The 18964-nt window shown below is 48.5% G+C and overlaps 1 protein-coding gene across 5 annotated transcripts in view; it reads left to right on the forward strand.

Moving 5' to 3' along the window:
• Positions 1 to 18964, forward strand: part of NCOR2 (nuclear receptor corepressor 2) — a 268387-nt gene that overhangs the window by 164169 nt on the left and 85254 nt on the right. For all 5 annotated transcript variants that reach the window (XM_044440471.1, XM_044440470.1, XM_044440472.1 and 2 more), the window contains 3 exons: positions 3534 to 3664; positions 5715 to 5887; positions 13016 to 13078. In XM_044440471.1, coding sequence (XP_044296406.1) covers positions 3534 to 3664; positions 5715 to 5887; positions 13016 to 13078 — 367 coding nt within the window. The remainder of the gene's footprint in view (positions 1 to 3533; positions 3665 to 5714; positions 5888 to 13015; positions 13079 to 18964) is intronic.

Raw genomic sequence — 18964 nt, forward strand, 5'->3', positions numbered from 1 at the left:
CCTGTCGGGGTAAGGGCCACCTCAGTTCTAGGTTGGCCTGGAACCAAGGTTATACTCTCTTTGGTGTCAATTTAAGGCATTCCACTCCGCCTCCGATTGTTGAAATCATACAATAAGGTTTTCAATGGCTCTTGGGATTCACTGTTCATTGTTTTGAAATGGTGATGTTTTTGTACATTGTTTTTATGTATGTTAGGGTTTTAATGTTTGCAAACCTTTCGGAGAGTTGTGGCTGTTGGGTAGTATAGAAAAGTAATCCATGAGAGGCAAGCTGGAGATCCTGGTTCAGAGATGATGCTAAGGAGGCAACAGACGGGGGTCGCCCAGTCTGCATAGCCTCTTCTGCTGGCCGGAGGAAGAGTTACGGGGGGACGACAGAGACAGCTGAATGCGGGCTGCTGGTATGTTTGCTCGTCCACAGTAAGCCAGCAGGTTCAGTGGTTCCAGCCGGCCACAGCATGGGAACTGGCCCAGCATTTTGTCATTTCTGCATACGCAATAATGCGTTGTGTCCGTGTGGTTCCTTATAATGACTTCGCTGGAGACTACTGTGAACATGGCCTGGTGTCCGCTTTTGCAAAGGATGGTCTTCTGTTTGAAGTGCTACTGGAGGACTACCTTGTATTTTAGGCACTCTCTGTCTGAAGGACTGCTCCTGCCCAATTTATTCCATAGGTACAGTGGCCCACCAACCTCCAAGTGCAGGCTGGACAGGCAGGAATGTAGGTTCTAATAAGTAATGTCTAAATTTGCATTGTGCATGTAAATTAGCATATGCAAGTCTAATGCAAACCAGTGTTGTATTTTCCCCCTCTTTTTATTGAAGCAGTCTCTTTTTGGAGATTCATAAGCAGCCACCTGAACTGTTGAGGTCAGTGCTCGGTGGAGTCAAGGAGGTTCTGAGTATTTTAATTTATTTATTTCTGGGTTCTCTGGCCAACTTACAAAATATAACCAACCAATTTAAAGGCCTCTGCTAACACAAAAAACTGTTTTATAAAATAGTAGTCACGTAATTGTACATTAAGGGAAAGCGTTAACATCATAGAAATCAAGTGATAGATAACAGGCTTAAATAAAATTTCCAGAGAATAAAATAGCTACATTAAAAACACAGCATAATGCTTCTTGACCTTTTAACACTCCCATATAGAAATGGCCATTTGAGGCCAGGGGAGTCTCTAAGAAATATAAGCTCTTGGCAAAAAAAAAAAAAAAAATAAGACTGAGACCTCAAGGACAAGAGTGTGTGAGCATGTATATGTTTTCTGCCAGCACTGTGCTTTCGTTTATTTATTTTAAATAAAGGGTTCTTTCGGAGGACAGTAAATTGGTATGACAGCCACATCTTCCAGCAGTCTTGTTACCTTCCAGTGATTCACTTTCAGTTGCTCTTTTACACAGTGTATGTGTCTCCTTGAGCCGGCTTTTCGTTCTTTCTGCAACTTTAAAGCAGTGGCAGGTGGATCTCGCGATGGCTGGTTTTTTCTTACTAGGGTAATTGGACCCTGGTGCAGAAGATGCACCCTGGCAATTGAAGCATTTTGACTCCAGCCGTTTTTTGCTTCCCCTCTTGGTACTTTGTGAGAGTACCTTACCTTCTGGTTCATGCCACCTCTTGCCCCTTTATGGTCCTCAGTGCCGTCTTCTCCACTATGTTAATCGATCCGCATTGCTGTTCATCTGTTTCTTAAAAACCAGTTTCCATACCTCATGGCGACAGAGGAAAACGGGGGAATTTCCATGTGCTCCTTCACCATCCTTGCCCTCTTTATAGCCGCCTTGTTTGTCATGGTGCTTCAAAATGGTAAACATGAACCCTGGAAGAAAAATGAGCAGAATCTAGCAAAACACTTGTGTGGGTAACTTGCAGAAGCTGCTACTGTCGGATGTTGCCCGGTTGCTAACTGCAGAATGATACATCACTTTGGTTCTCTACTGCGTAGTTAATAAATGAATTCATTTTCTTCTAGAAAAGCCGGGCAAAGCCAACATGTGAACCTAGGTATTTTCCAAGCACCAAAACACCTTCTGCTGTTACTTCCTGGCCCCGCAGACAGTTTGATGGTCTCTCTCTTTCTCGGTATCAGATTGTGTATGACCATATGTAGGCCTTTCTTGCAAGTTTATTGCTGTGCTGGGTAGCATCCTAGTTCAAAGGATTTATATTTTAAATCTTGATTCTGATGGGATCCATTACCACCTAAGGATGCCAGCCAATACCACGTACGCCTGTTGAATGGCTGCAGTCCATTGGAGGGTTTGTGTGATGTTCTCTTATACAGACCTTCTCCTGGTTGGTTGGTTGGTTGGTTACTTGGTTTATAATACTTCTATAACACTTACAGCACAATCTTAAGAAAACTTAGACAGGCGAGAAGTCCCAGAGAGCTCCAGCTGGCCTGAACATGCTGAGACCTTTGAACCTTTTTCCTGTCTAAATGTCATCCTATTGTGCCCTAAAACTTTGAGACTACAGAAGGGATGAAGAAAGTAAAAGCACCTAAGGACATATAAAAACATAGCAACATCATAACAATTAAGTAGGGTATCAACAACATATCAGGGAAGGCCTTTGTGCATAGGTTGTCTTTCAAAAGGTATTTAAAACTTGCTGCACTTTCTGCCTTTTGAACCACGTGTGGGTCAAATTCCAAAGGCTGGGTGTCTCTCTTTTCCCCTCTGATAAAACTCTCCCCTCTGGTTTGAAACTGCCTGGGGGCGGCTTTAGGAGAGACAGCAGGAAGCATCTGCTTGGGCAGTGCATGAGCGCTTCTTTGATTACCTGCTTACGTGCCATCGCTGAGCAACACCTCATTGGCAGCGAGGGAACCACGAGGGGCTCCTCAGAGGTTCTTGGGGTGTCTTATGGCCAAGCTCTTCAATAAAGTCTAACCGTGGATCACTAGATTGCTCGTGAGAATCCATTCGCTGCATACTGCTTTAGTAAAGAATTCCTCTTCCCCTGTGGCTTTGTCATCTGGTCTTTATCATTTCATTTCAAAGCCACCCTGAAAATATTTTTATTGATTGTCAGCATGGGAGGTGCAGAGCAACATCTGGAGGACCACCTGTGCGAAAACGTGAAACAACCTTTGAACATATGATTGTGCTTTTATTTGATCGGGTTTGCTTGCCTGAAATGTTCAGGAAGGCTACACAGAAATTGAAAGACAGACAGACAGACCTGGCTGTCTGACAATAACTGCAGCTAGCCACAGAACAGTGTCAATAACACTGTGAGTCTAGCTGTGTGATAGTGGCTTCTGCCCAGCTCCTTTCCTTTCCTTTCCTTTCCTTTCCTTTCCTTTCCTTTCCTTTCCGTTCCGTTCCGTTCCGTTCCGTTCCGTTCCGTTCCTTTCCGTTCCTTTCCGTTCCTTTCCTTTCCTTTCCTTTCCTTTCCTTTCCTTTCCTTTCCTTTCCTTCTCTTTTCCAAACGTTCCAGACCTCGTTTGTCTCGCATGGTCCAGGTACTTTAGTTCCACTTGGGAGCACCAGCTCAATGGCTCTGTGTCTGTCCTTTCATTCTGCAGCAGCAGCAGCAGCAGCAGCAGCAGATGCCCCGTAGCAGCCAAGACGAGAAAGATGAAAAAGAAAAAGAGAAAGACATGGAGAAAGAAGAAGAAAAGCCAGAAGCTGAAAACGAAAAAGACGAGCTGACAAAGTAAGTCTGGCCACTTGCTCTTGTTCTCTGATTTCTAACCCACCCCATTAGCTGTACGGCTCCCCAGGTGGGTTGCAGCAACTAGATACTTTTCCTCCCTTCAAGGAGCCACACGAGTGCCAGCCCAGCACCTGCTGACTGGCTTGGTCTTCAGGGCCTCCGAGGTGCTGGGAAGAAGCATCCCCCTCTCCAAAAATTGGCTGTCGGAATCCAGGCTGAAGTCCCAGTCCCAGGTGGCGCTTTGTAGCACCACAGCGTGCCGTTCCCCAGCCGACTGCTCCCCCTATAATTTATTTATTTATTAGTTATTAAAACATTTTTATGCCACCCCATTCGCCGAAGTCTCGGGGCGGCTTACAACCAATAAGTTAAATCATCATCACATTTTAAAATATATACATTAAAAGAAATTACAAATATACAATATAAAATAAGCCGCCCTGGCCAGAATAATATTAATATTAACATTTAAAATAAGGTGGACTAACCTTCAGGCCCAGAGACGGTGCTCCACGCTGAGCAATGATCACACTGGCAGGCTAAACATTTGAAGGGCGCCAGGCCGCAGGAGGCTGAGGCAGTGGAAATATTGAGCCGCTGTGAGTGCAATTGTGGGAGAAAGGCAGGGGATGCATTTCCTAAATACAGTAATCTGGACATGGCCCTTGCTTTATGGATTCCCTATCCTGCCTTCACAAGGAAACTGTCCTATGCTGAGTCAGACCATTGGGCTGTCCAGCCCAGGGTTGGCTTCTCTGAACTGCTGCCGTTCTCCAGCTAACCAAGATCCTTTTTAATGGGGGGATGCCAAGGATAGAAACTGGGGCGATGCTCTGCTGTGGAGCTACACTTCCCCATCCCCTATTTTTCTTTTGCCCTCTGCTAAAACTAGCTCTGGTTTGAAACTGCTTGGTGGCGGCTTTAGGAGAGACAGCAGGAAGCATCTGCTTGGGCAGCGCATGAGGGCTTCTTTGATTGACTCACCGAATCTGCTGTCCTGAAGCTGTGGACTCTGGCTTAGGTGCCATGGGAAGGAGATTGGACCGGGCCACAGAGGACGGCGCTGCCCATGGCTGTCGGCCATAATAGTGAAAGGGAACCTTCATCTTCAGAGCCAGTTAAATCCCATGGCTGGGGGTGGGCAGGGGTGGGGAAAGGCTCTGCGGAGCTGCCACCTTCCTGCCCTGTGGTGGACCTACAGACAGGTGGGCAATATCAGTTCCAGTCTTAGAAAATGACAGTACGCGGGCAGCCGCTTGGGTTGATGAGCCTCTGACTGGATTTCAGGGCAGTTCTTCCTGAGGGCCTCGTGTGTGCGCTTCTTAATGAAAACAACATGGGACAAACCTGGTAGTGTAACACACCAGCACTGACAGTATCCGTGGGCTTTCCACCGGCATCTGGCTGGCTGCTGCGTATAGCAGGACGTGGGATTGGAGGAGCCTGCGGCATGACTGTGTGCAACTCCTCTTGGGTCTGCCCATGTGCCGTTCCTGCAAAGCTCCGTGCAGCGCAGCCGCACTGTAACGTTTTCTGCCGCGGTGCCATTGCGCCGTTCTGTGCTGGTGTGACAGCGGTGCATCTTGGGGTGTGCACCCGCACGGCAAGGACCCTTAACACCTGTCCTGCCCAGTCGTGCACGGAGGCATTGCAAGGTGCCTGGGTATGCACCGCATCCCCCACCGGACAGGGAAGTGACACAGGCAGCCCTTGGGCGGGAAATTGGGTAACCTGCTCGCCTTTCGCGACTGGGGCTTAATGCTCGGCCTAGAGAAGCATCTGGCTTTGCCGCATTGGGCTCTGTGCGGTGTTCGTCAGCAGGCCCCTTTTGGGAAGATGAATGAGGGGAAGCCGCGATCAGTGGGGGGCCCTGGTGTTCAGCCTGCCTCTGCCAGGTTCCTCAACAGCTGCAGCGAAGAAATTGCAGTCCCTGCAGGAAAAAGAGAGTCAAGTGAGAAAGTGCCTCTTTGCAAGAAGCAGCAGCTGTGAGGAGAGAAATCACTTAAAGGCAGATCCTGATTTTCTGGACCTCCCACTCTGGTGCACGCAGGGAGAAGAACGAAGACACATCCGGCGAGGACAACGATGAGAAGGAAGCCGTCACTTCCAAGGGGCGCAAGACGGCCAACAGCCAGGGCCGGCGCAAAGGCCGCATCACCCGCTCCATGGCCAGTGAAGCCAACAACGAGGAGGTGGCCGCGCCACAGCAGAACGCGGAGATCGGTATGTTCCAGCAGCCTCTGCGGAGCGGGGCGGGAAGGGAAGGGTCATTTGCATATGCAGAGCAGCACATTTTGTTTGCTTGCTTAGACGCATATTTATAGGCCGCCTATAACTGCGGAGGCCTTCCTAGGCAGCCCACGTGCAGATGGCCTGAGCCCACGGAAAGGATTCATCCTAGTGGTGGAAGGGAGATTTATGGATTCGTCCTAGTGGCTGCATTTTAATGTATTCAGAGCATTTATCTGTGACTAGATATCTCCCAACCTGCTCCGCAAGCAACCCAGGGCAGGGAGCAACCCATGCAAGAACAGTTCAGCACACGAGCAACATTAAAATCTTAACTCTAAAATCACGTATGCAAAACGCAGTACTTGTAGTGCATCGCCACAACACCAGGAAACAGAACGCTTGCCTACCTGTGCTGCAAAAGCTTGTGCGGGTAAATATATTTCCTTCCCCTGATGCCTCAGCAGCCACCTGGTGCTGGACTGGGCATGCCCCCCGGGCCAAACTCAGGGAATCCACAAGCAGCAGTGCCTCCCTGAGCAATCTTGAACTAGTCGGTTCTGGGGAAGGTGTGTCTACACACACACACACACACACACAGAGGTCTCTATCAAATCTATCCAAGTAGGCAGAAATTCTTCTAATGAACTAGTTGTTTCTCAGCCGGGCTAGAATATTCATGTCTTCAGCGATTTCTCTGTATGAACATTGTCAAATTTTGCTGTTTTGAGTTCCCTGCTCATCTCTCAGTACGACAATAACACAGTCTCATTTTTTGCATATTCAGAGCATCTGGTAAGACGGGCAAAGCTTTGGCTGGCTAGTGGCGTAGGGATCGTCATTGTCATTACAAAAACATAGGCAGGCATAGAAATAGCTAATGCAGTCTGTGCTGTTAGAATCAGAGAAAGCCAGTTAGAACTTCCTCAGAGGCAGCGTGAGAATGAGTCATGTCAAAATGCAATTAAGAGCCCGATGCAGGGAGAGCTTGAATACCCACCTCCAGGTGGGAAGATGGGACCTGACAGAACTCTACTCAGAGGGTTTCCCACGGTTTTGGCAAACACCACAAACATTATCTCATCTCTCCTGCCCACAGCAATCAGAAATATAGCAAGGACTTCAAAGTAAATTATAAAGTACAGTCAGGTTTTTAAACAAAATTCTAAACAGTAATCTGTGGTGAGGGTGGATATTTCTTTTCGTAGTTTAGGAGGGCTCGGTGGGACAGAGGGGAGAAGATTGGAGGCAAGAATAGTCTTGAAAAGTAATTGTCACTGTGTATTTGCATCTCACTCTGTAAACCTTGGAAGAGTTTACCCCTCTCAACCACTTGGTGGCCTTGAAGTACTGAGAAATACGATCCAGGGAAGTGATATTGTGTGTGTCCTATGCCTGGACTGGAATATATATGGACCAAGACTGCCATTTTAACAGCTTAGTGGACAGATTAACAGATTAATCAACCTAAGATTTAGTTGATTGAGGGTATGGCATAATTTGCAAGTTTTCTTCTGTCTAGGATTGTGCCTTAACTGATGGGGAGCACCTTTGACCATGAATGAGAATTTTAGAATGTATTTGTGCAGGCTTGGCATTTGGTTTCCTAAAATTGAATGCTGCTGCACCGAGGAACATGGTAGATTTATGTCATTAAAGCACAAGGTATCTTAACACTTCTTTCGATGCCCTGTGAAGGTGCCTGGATTGAGATTTTAGTAATAAGTAGATTAATTTAAATTGAACTGACCACTTGATTTGGATTAAAAGCAGATGATTAGTTGACTGAAACTTTTTCCCTTGGTTGTCAGTCTGAATACTCATGTGTAATGTCTCCATTCTACGTACCTCATCAGGCAGCTTTCTCGCTTACTTCTGTAACACAAATATCACACAACATAACACACAGTTTATGGCCATGAAAAAATAATATGATTATCTTTACAAATGAATGTTTGCAACGCTCCTTCTTATTAAAAAAGTTCTATTGAAAAATCTTCGTAATACAAAAATATCCAAATCCGTTCACTGTAAATGTAGAACAACAATCAACTTAGAGGAAACAAGCAAAACTATTGCTCCAAAATAATTTCGGGGCTTAGATATATTTAATACATTTAAATGTACACAATTCATCTTATACTGATCTAAATTAGAGTATCTTGCAAGTTTCTTGATCTGCTTTTAGTTTTTAAAACAGCCTTGTAAAAAAAAGCCCACAGACGTTATAAACCTCCCCCCACCCTCCCCAAATAGCCTGCTAGGAGGCTACCATCTTGCATTTCCACCCTGGCCACAGAGGCGGGAAAGATCTTTGTCCACAGCTAGTATGGGAAAACACAGAACTCTACGCTCTGAGGTTGCCACAGAAATACACACACCCATAAACAGTCATTCACGGAGAGTGTTTAGTTTTAGCCGGGGAGACATGCAGCTGTGAGCTTTCGTTGGCAAGACTCCCCTCCTGCGTCTGCATCAAGGTTATGAAGGAGACAGGATGCCAGCGGAAAATACAGCTGAAAGAAACTTTTCCTGTGGAGCTCCCACCCTCGCTTCTTAGCAACAGCAGTCTTGCAACCATTCCATGGAACACACGCCCAGCAACATGAGGTGGTGGTGTCGATCGTGCCGTCACTTCAGGAGATGCTATACTGGAATCTGTTCCCAAATAATCAAAATAAAGAGCTTAGCAGGAAGACCTCTACGAGAGGTTTTGGGTTTTGTTTTTAGTGATCTACAAGATCTGGCATCCAGGGTAGCGGGGTTCAGGCATCTAATCTCCTGAGGGACCCGCTCCACAACAGGGACGCACTGAAACAGCTCCCCAGGAGTTGCTGCTCCTCTTGACCTCGCACCCCGCTTCTCCACCAGCCTCTTGCTCTGGCCAAGGCAAAGGTGGTGAGGAAGAGACACAGGAGCTTCCCTCTGCCCTCCGACGGCCTCTCCGGCTGTCGATCTAGCAAGAGGTGCAGCAAGAACACCTAATTTTTTCTCAGGAAGAGCATCTTACAAGTAGCCCTTTAATTGCAAGGAGTTCTGTTCAGCCGACCAAACCCTGCAGCCTCAAGACGCCTGCGTTCCCCAGCACTAGCTAAGGGGGCTTGGCTTCTGTCAGGCTCTCTGCATCCTGAGGGAGATACAGGCTCCCCTGATCCCCCCAAAGTCAGTTGAGGGTGGTACTTTGGGACATCCTCCCGGGAGACACTCGCTGACGGTGCCACTTAAAGCTATTAACGGGGGGACAGTCTCTGAGCCAGAAGGAACCTGACCCCGATCCCATCTGCCCCATGGATGACTGTTCTCTGAGCAACTGACCCACCCTGCAGGGCTGTTCTGAGTCAGTGCACTGTGTTCAGCCCTGTGGAAGAGCATCTGATGACGAAGGGGAAGAATGACTTTCGATTTCTCCTCCGCCTACACTTTAGCAGAATACGGAAGGAGTAATTCTTAACATGCTCGGCCTTCACTGCTTTGCCTTCTTCCCGGCGTTCCTGCTAGTCCGAGTCGCTGCAGGGATTCCGTTGTAGCTCAGGGGACGTGGCCTCTGATGGCTCACAAGGTGAGCCAGCTGCAGCCCCAGCCAGCCAGCTGGGGAGCCAAGTCCGTCCTCTCCCTCCCAAGCCCTTGACAATGAGCAGGTTGTCGGCCTTGGGAATTGCAGCTTGCCTCCTACGTAACCCCGTGTTACCGCTCTGGTTTTGTTTTTTTAAATCTCTCTAGGACAGTTGCGACTTCCCTTGCTCTCTTCTTTCCAAGGAACCTCAGAGGCTGTTTTCTGTCTTCACGAAGGAGACCTTCCAAACTTCTTTCATTATGATCAAAATAACATTTTAATTCTCTGCAGCCTTGAAATGGAAATCTGTTTCCCTTACTGGGGTGTGTGGGTGTTTCTCTGAGTGACTCACTCTGGTTTGCTATTGTAGGCCTTCTCCTAGGTTTCGGATTGCCTGAAAATTAATGTGTTGCACACGTAGAAGGTGGAAGATTGGAAACAAGTACGATTTGGAAGCAAACAGGTCTCTCTCACACACTTTTCATGTCTCTTTCTTTGTGTCATGCACACTCACACTCAAACACAAACACTTGCCCTACAGCAGAAGCAGAAATAGGAGCTGCCCTTCTGGTCCTTAGACTGCTTTGCATCACTGTGGCTCAGTAGAGGGCAAAGCCGCATCCTGGCAGGTCTTGGTTCGGATAGTACCTGAGCCTTCCCCAGAAGTCAGGAGCCAGAGGGATGCAACTGGATGTCAGCCTCATCCCTGGGAAGATGTTGACCTCAGCCTTTGATTGGTCAAAGCAACAACCAGGAATTTGTTCGTGGGAATCACAGCTGCTCTTCAGCTTCTTGGAAGTTAGAGTGTTGAGCCCCAGGCCAAAAATCCAAATCTGGCTCTTTGGGAGTCTCCAGCATTTAGGTAGTTTTCCACCCATTGAGAAAAAGTTGGAATACCCCTTTTAAAGCTTAGCTACTAGCAGAATCCACTTCTTGAAACCTTGTTCTGTTTGCTTTTGGCCCACCTACCATAGGAATGCAGCTCCCAAAAGCTTCTCCAAAATTAAGTTCATCCCCATCCAACATCTCTGCATTAGAGGGTCTGGGGCTTTGACATAGCAAGCCATCTTCTACCCGGTCAGACTTCTTGTGTTCCACCCACCCCACTGCCTCAGCGAAACTGTCCGATTGGCAGAAGTCACAGGAAGTCTCAAGCGAAAGCTTTTCCATTACTTGCTGCCCCGATGCTTTAGTTAGAAATGCAGGCTATTGAACCGGGATTCTCTGCATGTATCACACTCATTCTGCTGTGCCTTTGCAGTCTCTCCCCTAACTGGGGGGGAGGGGGGGCAGGAAGCTTGTGGCTTTTATATTTACTATCAGTTGGATTCAAACTTACTTACAAAAGATAAATAACACAATAGAAAGATAACAGCTGAAAATGATATGTAGAATAATGACACAATAGCACTGAAACAATGCTTGCATTAAACTGAAAGCAGCGACCCATAAAAGCACCTGAACTTTGAACATTAAAAGGTTGTCACAGTAAAAACGTCTTTATTGCATTGAATGAGAAAGAGTCTGGCAGATCTTGGTACAACCAGTGGCTGGGAGACCAGCCACCTACCTACCTAGGACTGTGTCCTTCCCTACCAGAAGGAACACCTGTAAAAACTGAATTTGCTTTTGCTTGTTGTCTTGCTCCCATCCTCCCTCCCCATCCCCTTCTCCCATGTCTTGTCTTTGAGATTGTAAGGTTGAGGGCAGGTGCTGCTTTAATATTCCTCTCTGCAAGCTGCTCTGGGTAGATTTTTTGGCTGACGAGTGGGGTGGAAGTGTGGTAAATACGCTTCAGAGCACTTCAAGTACAGAAAAGGTGTGCAAGAGCAGCCTGTGGATTGGCCAGGCTGGATTTAAACGCCATGTCCACAGGACAGAACCTTCTTTCCGCTGCAAGACCTCACCTTGTCCACTTCCGATTCCAGGCTGGAGCACACGCCATCCCCGTTAAGATTCTGGTCTCACCATGTAGCTTGTTTTGGCCCATGTAATTTGTTTTGAAACATATTTCATCTGTTTTAGCTACCAAATAGGCACCAGCATCACTCTAGCTGGCAAAAATCATTTTTTGTGGATGTTGAGGTGCAGGGATATACACCTTCCTGTGTAAATGTTCAGGGCAGCTTACAACTAATTAAAACAATTAAAATTAAAGCAAAATTATTTTTATTTAGTTTAAATACATGAATTTAAATATTCATACAATTTAAAACAATACAATAAAGCTGTTGCTTAGTAGGTAGAAGCAGCTTAAAGGCGTCATCCATTGAACAAACTGATGAGACCATTCAAGTGCTTGTCAGAATGAAAACCGATAATGAAAAACTAGAAGAACGAGGGCAAAAAGGCATCCCGGGTGGAAGGGGGGCGGTTCCACAAGCTAGAAATGGCTACAAAGATCTTTTTCCACATCCATTCTCTCTTACTGTTCAGATGTGAAGATCTTAAAGAGCTTGTGCTGGATCAAAATGTTCCCATTATTGCATTTATATCTTGCCTTTCTGTAAGCAGTGGTTTACAGTAATTCAAAAGATAAGGATAATAAACAAATGCAAATATAAAAGCAAAAGCATAACAGTTTTAACAGCCAAATTAAAAGGCTGTGTCTTCATCCTTTGCGAAATGTGTAACTCAGAGGGAGTGTGTTCCAGACCTTAGGAGTACGATGGGAGAAAGCCCTTTCTCGTACGCTCAGCAAGCAAGCCTCTGCAAGCCTTCAGAAGGCCTCTCTTGTCTCAGGCAGATTCGCACTGAGATGGGCAGGTCATCTGGGACCTATAAAGGAGCGATGCTATATAACTAGCGTCCTTCTCTCTTTCCTCCACCACCTCCTCCTCCTCTTTCCAAGCTTGGCTAGCGGTTGTATTTCTCATCTGAAGATCCTGAATTTCATCGTTTTGGTCCTAGTTTTGAGAAACCAAATTTGGGTGGGAAGTGTGATTTGTCACACTTGCATGTTCCATTCTTATGCTGTATCTGGAATTCCTTTGGAGGTTATAGGCTGCTGCTCTTTTGCAGGGCTTAGTTTCTCCTGGTGCTGTTCCGGTTTAGGATGGACACACACATTCAAGGATGGGCAGAGCCTCGCCAGTCCCTTCCCCGCTGCATCTTTCTCACAAGCACTTGTGTTCCACTGCAGTGCGGGAAGCGTGTATCGGGAACAAGGCTGTTGTGCAAAAGGCACAGGGGCAGAAGTGAGGAACTTCATACAGGCACACGTGGAAAGCTGCCTTCTGTCGATCCTGGCAGGCGGTTGCTCCGCCTTACTTAGTACTGTTTGCTCTTGCTGGCAGTAGCGATAGATGTTCTCAGAGAGAACTCTTTCCCAGCCCTGCTGGCACCTGGAATCTTCTACCTGGAAACAGCCAGGTAGATGGGAACTCTTGGGCTCAAAGCAGATGCTCCTTTACTGAATGGCCCTCCCTCCCAGAAAAGGGGAAGGGTGGGGCCAGGAACATGTGAAAGAGTAAAGGAGGAGCAAACCAAGTGTTTCTCCCCCCCCCCCACATTTGTAATGGTCAGCTTCACTTACCCCCGTAACCTTGCTGCTCTTGTTTGTTTTTCAGCTTCTTTAGAGATGAATGAAAGTTCTCGCTGGACAGAGGAGGAAATGGAAACTGCTAAAAAAGGTGACACCATTGTTGTTTTGTTTTGTTTTGATGTCCTCTCTGTCTGGAGGAAGCGTGTTTGGCATTAGATCTATTCAGCACTCGCTTTAGTGATGCAGTCTGTCTTGGAATTTAAAGATCTCGGGCAACTCTAGAAATGCTTTGCACCCGTTCTGTGCACAACCGCTTGACTGCTCTCGCAGGGTGCGGAGTGCCGGAATGACGCTGCAGCCGGTTGCGTGTGCGGCCAGCCTGCATGTCGACTGCGGGGTTGCAGTCACCTGAGTGGAGTCAGGGTCACAACCAAGGACGCCATGGGTGAACTTTCTTCCTCTCCTCCTCTTCAGTGATCTCTCGCCCTTTTTATTTTTGGAGAGGGAAGGAACACTGCAGAGGACAGAAGCTGCTTGATTGCTCTGTTAAGATAGAACAGTTTTGACCTTCCAAGCGTTTTGGCCGATATTTGCAAAGGCACTGGAACTTAATGGGGAAAAATGAAAACCCGAAATATTGATTGTATGACTTTCCTTTGGTAAATAACTTTAAGAATGTTTTATTAGGGTTAAGGGTGTGCACCAGGGTAGGGTTAGGGTTAGCAAAACGAGGTGTCCTGGCATGATTTTGATGGTTGGAATGTGTTTAGAATGGGCAGAAATGACAAGCTGTACAGAAAAAGCTACTCCAGGAGGGCTTTTTCAAAATCACCTTCTTTTCAGTGGAACTTTTGCCCTGTATTAGGGGTGTTAGGGGTGGGCACCAGGGTAGGCTTGGGGCTTATATCTAACATCTGCTGTTTCAGACAGGCTTACAGAGGCTTCACTGCAGCAGCATTTTTGGCTATGGGACTGATAAGCCACTGATGTGCAGAAAAACCACCAAATATGGCATGGACATCTGAGTTTGGTTTTGCACAAATCTATATTTGCCGTTTTCTTGCTGGTTGCTTGTTCTTAAGGTTGGACAGGTTGTTGGTAATTCTTGTTGAAATCTCCAGGCAGAGAACTGGTGGCATGAGACCACCACTGATTTTGGCATCAGTGCTCTCTGTGGTCTTCCCCTGTGATACAGTATAAATTCAAACAGTTTCAAAAAGGCAGGTTAAAGAGTACAAAACGGGCCTGTCAGAATCTGAACGAGGCAGAGCGGTTTGCTTTTTGTCCGGCGCGTGCCAGGCAGGGATGCCTTGCCTGTTGTGTGGGTGTCGCCTGTTCCGTGACGTGCTTCCGTGATGTGCAGTCGCTCCTGCACAGTGAGCGGAGCCGAGCCGACTCAGCATCTTGGGGAGCAAGTCAGTCTGCAAGTGGGATGCTTGAACAAAGGAGGAGGGATTACGTATCGAAGGGGGAGACAAAAGAAGGAAGCACACTGTAATTAACATTAGGCAAGGAAATAGAACTCTGGCAAGAGGAGAGCGCTTACTTAATGGTACTTTTATTGTGGAATAAACCGTTGATTCAACAGGCTGTCAAAACATACAGCAGTGACTGTAATTATGGAGTATGGTACTTTCGTTGTAGGGCTTTTACCTTTCCTTTTCTTTTAGCCTCCTGGTCTTGGCTTGTTTAACTAGGAGCTGGATAAATAATTGGAAGAAGAGGTTTTGATTCATTCAACAGTTAGGATTCCCTTTTTCCTTACAACAGCTAAGGAGTGCCATCTTCTGCACAGTGTCCCTCTCCAGGTTGCCCTTAAGATCAGCATTGCCCTTTGTGGCAAGATTGGAGTTTAAAATCCATGTTGTGCAAAGCACAGCTTTTCCTGTGGCACTCGGGGATCCTTCTCGGCCTCATCCGAGTCGAAAGTCAGGCTACAGGTTGCGGTGGGAAGGGTGGCCATTGGAGCAGAGGTGCTCTTCAGCGCCTCCTTGTAAAGTGGCCAGAGAGTGGCACTGCAGCTTCCATCTTGGCAAGAGTCAGGTGACGTAGAGCCAGTAGAATCCCATTGGCTGCTTCGGTCTGAGGTTGGAGCCACTCTTGCTGAACCTGCTCCCGGGCTTTCCAGCATCACTGCTTGCCAGGAGAGGGAGCTCCTGGCCTTTTAATGGTGCCTGTCAGTGCCACTGCCGTCTGCTGAAACTGCAGGGCTATTAGAATCCCATCGGCACCTGTAACTGCGCGTGGAGGTGGGCATGGAGTGCCTGTGCCAGCGGCAGTGTCCCCCGTGGGCCATTTGACTGGTGACCCTTCGGGCAGCCGTGCTAACGCCACGGCCGATCATGGCAAACACCACCTCTCTCCATTTGACTGGGAATGCTGCCATGTTTCCCCCAGATAGAGGACTGTATTCCGTAAAGGTGGACACATGGCTACCCTAGTTGAAGCGCACCCCAGCACGGTCCTAGGAAGCCCCTGGGGCCCATGTGTCTGAGGAACCTGGGTGGATCAGTTCTCAATTACGGAATTCGTGCGTGAGCAGATTCCAGTTCCGGAAACAACCTACCATCCGGAAGTCGTGAAGGTCATGTATGAACCTGGAGGACTGGACTGCATAGCTTCTGAGCAAACCTGCAGTCCAGGTGCACCTGCCTTTTTCTCAGACGACCAGCAGGCAGCCGCAGTGTTGCCACGTGAACCAGGTCTTGGTGGCATTCTTGTTTACTATTTATTTATTATAGCATTTTTATGCCGCCCCCATCGCAGGAAGCCTCGGGGCGGCTTACAAAGCAGAACTCTTTACAGGCTGGCGTTCTGCCCTCCTCCTGGCGTGTTTCCGCACATTCTCGTTCAGAAGGCATTTCTTTAGCATCCTGAGTCATGCGTTGGAGGTGTGAGGGCAGGCGCGCCGCTTTGCTCTCAGGGCCTCTCCTAGTGCGTAGCTTTCCCTCCTGCACACTTGGCTGTCTGGCACAACGAGCTTCGTAGAGCTGAGTTGCCCGTTGTTGTTGTTTTGAATTCCATGGGAGAAGAATGCCAGGCTTGTGTTTAGCAAGTGTTGGAACGTGGAACGAAGAGTGAAGAAGTAGTTAGCGATTGCTGCAGTTTGATGTTTCCATCGTATGGTTTTAAGTTTGCACATTGTCATTTTTGTAGTGGGCCGTGCAGATGAACAGAGCCAGGCTAAGTCTTAGCGGCCGCCCTTTGTCCTGGCCCTGGTGCTTGCGGAGCGAGGGGGTCGGGGCTCTCAGGCTGTCGCCAAAAGCTTTCAGGACTGCATGTTCCTCTATAAACCAAAATAAGAAATAAAAAACCATCCACTCTCTTGGTGGTCCATGGTTAGGCCATACCCAGTCCAGTCTTTGTCTGCCAAGACTTTAAACCTGGGATGGTGTGTTTCTTTTCTTTTTCTTTTCTTCATTGATCAAACAATGCATCGACATCAGTGCTACCTCCATCAGGGCCAACAATTCTAATTACTTAATGCGAGGTCATTTATTCATTCAGGTTGCTGCACCTCTCTTCCAGAAACTTTAGAAACTTTTAGAAACTTTCTAAACTGCAGTGACTCTTGTGGTGGTTCCCACCCCTTTGCTTTTATTAAAACGCATTCAATAAAAGGTTTCCAAATATTTCCAAATTTATTTTCACTTGTCACACCTTTGGACAGGGTGTTTCTTTGGAGCTGCTGCACCCCAGCAATATCGCCTCCTCATCACTTGTAGCTGCGTCTTCCTCCTTTTTGTGGCCAAGTTTCCCACTGGCACAGAACTCACCGTTCACGAAACGCAGAATTGAATCAAATGCCTTGTGAATCTCACATTCTGCCAACAAAACCCCTGTGCCAGAGACACCAGCAGGAAAGTAAAGCACAAGTCATGTTCTGCTGTTGGACTCAGCAGCTAGCCATATTTATTTAGCACTTTAATATACCGTCTCATAGCCACATGGCTCTCTCGGTGGTATCGCCTCTTGCAAATTCCAGCTGATTGGCCTGCCCGCCTGTCAAGCATCTTGTGAGTCTGAGGAGTAGAAAGAGAGCTCCTGTTAGCATCCCCGCCACACCATGGAGGAGAAAGCTAATCTTGACCCTGCCATGGTGGTTTTCTAAATGTAGGGAGCTTGTGTAGAAGAGCAGGAGGAACTTCCAAATATGCAAATCGCCTCTTTGTTTTTACAGCAGGTGCTGGAAAATGATGTGTGTAGGATACCACACATGGCTCAGGAGACACATCAGTTCAAGACTAATTTTATTGCATTATTACATTTACATCCTGTCTTCTCTCCTTGCCCAAGGAACGCAAGGAGGTTTGATTATATGGTGGTCTTCCTCCTCTCCGTTTTATTCTCATAGTGTCCCTGTGAGGTCGGTTAGGCTGAGTCCATGACCGGCCCAAAGTCAGAGAGCGAGTTTCACAGCTGAGCAGAAACGTGAACCTGAGCCTCTCTGGTCTCGGTCCAGAACTCTGACCATTGCACTGTGCTGGCACCACACATATAAGTAGCACTTCTACTGATGTGCAGAGGTTGGGGAGGCTGGCGTGCTTCATCTCAGCAATCCACCTGTGCATAACAGCAGCCCCCCTCCCTTTTCCAGATTCAGCCCTCTAAGCCCTCTCCCAGTCTCCAAGAAGCTATCTGGGGCAGAATCCTAGCAGTCGGCCAGGACATGGGGCTAGGAATGCGATGAAAGCAAACAAAAATCCCCACACAAGCATATTTTAAATGAAAGCTCTTATTGCCAGTAACAAGACCTTATGAGAGAAGCATTTTAAGCTCAGTAAATTGTGGGCGGGGGGGGGCTGGGAGACCACCAGACAAAAGGGGGCTGGGCCAAGGAAAGGGGCAGAAGCCACTGGGGCAACCTCAGGAGCAAATGGGGGCCGCTTAGTGGATTTGTGCCAGATGTGAGGTTCCAGCGTACTTTCCGTGTTCTCACTCTTGGCAGCTGTATCGTACCAGTTGCAGGAAATGTGGACTGTGTGAAGCGGTGCTCAGGTTTCCACAGCTGCAGTGTGGCTGTGTCTCTCCACGCACATCCTGCTTCGGCCTCCTGGTCAAATTGACGTGTCCCCAAGTCTGGGGTCCCTCGGCCGCTGGGCCTCCAGTGCTCCCTGAAATACGGAGGGTTTTGACCCCCTCCCGCTCTGTCCAGGGCTTTCGGTGCCCAGGTCCTCGCCGGACCCGGCCAGGTGGCAGATTTGCCCAGGTTCCGGCCCACTTGTGGGGCAAAGCAAGGAGGCAGGGCCAGGTCAGCTATCACTTGGCTTCCATGCCAAGAAAAACCCCTTTGATTCACATCAGAGCAAAGGAAGCTATTAAGAAAAGCTTTGTTTTCCTGGATCGCTTCCCCCCTGCTGTTGACATTCGGTGAGAGACAGAGGGAGAGAGAGGGAGGACTTGGCTGCCAAGTTGGCCGCACCCATGTCGTTTGGGCCAGCACCATGCTGCTTATGAGCACTCTGTCTAGAGGTCACATTCAGACGAAGCAAAACTTCTGGGTCACTCGGGGGCAGGATAGGCGGGGAGGGAGGGAGGGAGGCGGGGAGGCAGGGAGCTGACTGCGCACCGCGCTCTTTCCTTCTGCCTCGGAACGGAGGCACCCTCCCTCCTCCTCCTCCTCCTCCTCCTCCACCCCCCCCCCGCTGCTTCCTCAGCTGACAGGATGAGCCAATGAAGGCTGCGCCGCTGCAGTGCTCCGTCTGTGTTTTTGGCAGCGCCGCCGTGGAGCATCTCCGAAATTCGCCTCTCCTGCTCGCCGCCGCCGCCGCCGCCTCCTCTCCGGCGCCCGGAGCTGCCGCGCGAGGCCGGGAAGATCGCAGACCGAGGCGGCGAGGGGTGGGGAAGCGGAGGCGCGCAGCCAATCCGGGAGAACTTTCCGATCCACCTTAACAGATTGCAGTTCCAGGCAGTTGGAGCCTCCGCGGAGCAGGCGAAGCAGGTGGGAGCCTGACAAAGGGGCGCGGGCGGCGGGCGGGCGGACGGGCGCGCACCGGGGCGCCGCGGGCTTCGCTGCCCCCCGTCCGCCGGCGGA

This window comes from Varanus komodoensis, unplaced genomic scaffold (assembly GCF_004798865.1).
Source record: "Varanus komodoensis strain SLA01 unplaced genomic scaffold, ASM479886v1 scaffold38, whole genome shotgun sequence".
Taxonomy (NCBI): Eukaryota; Metazoa; Chordata; class Lepidosauria; order Squamata; family Varanidae; genus Varanus; species Varanus komodoensis.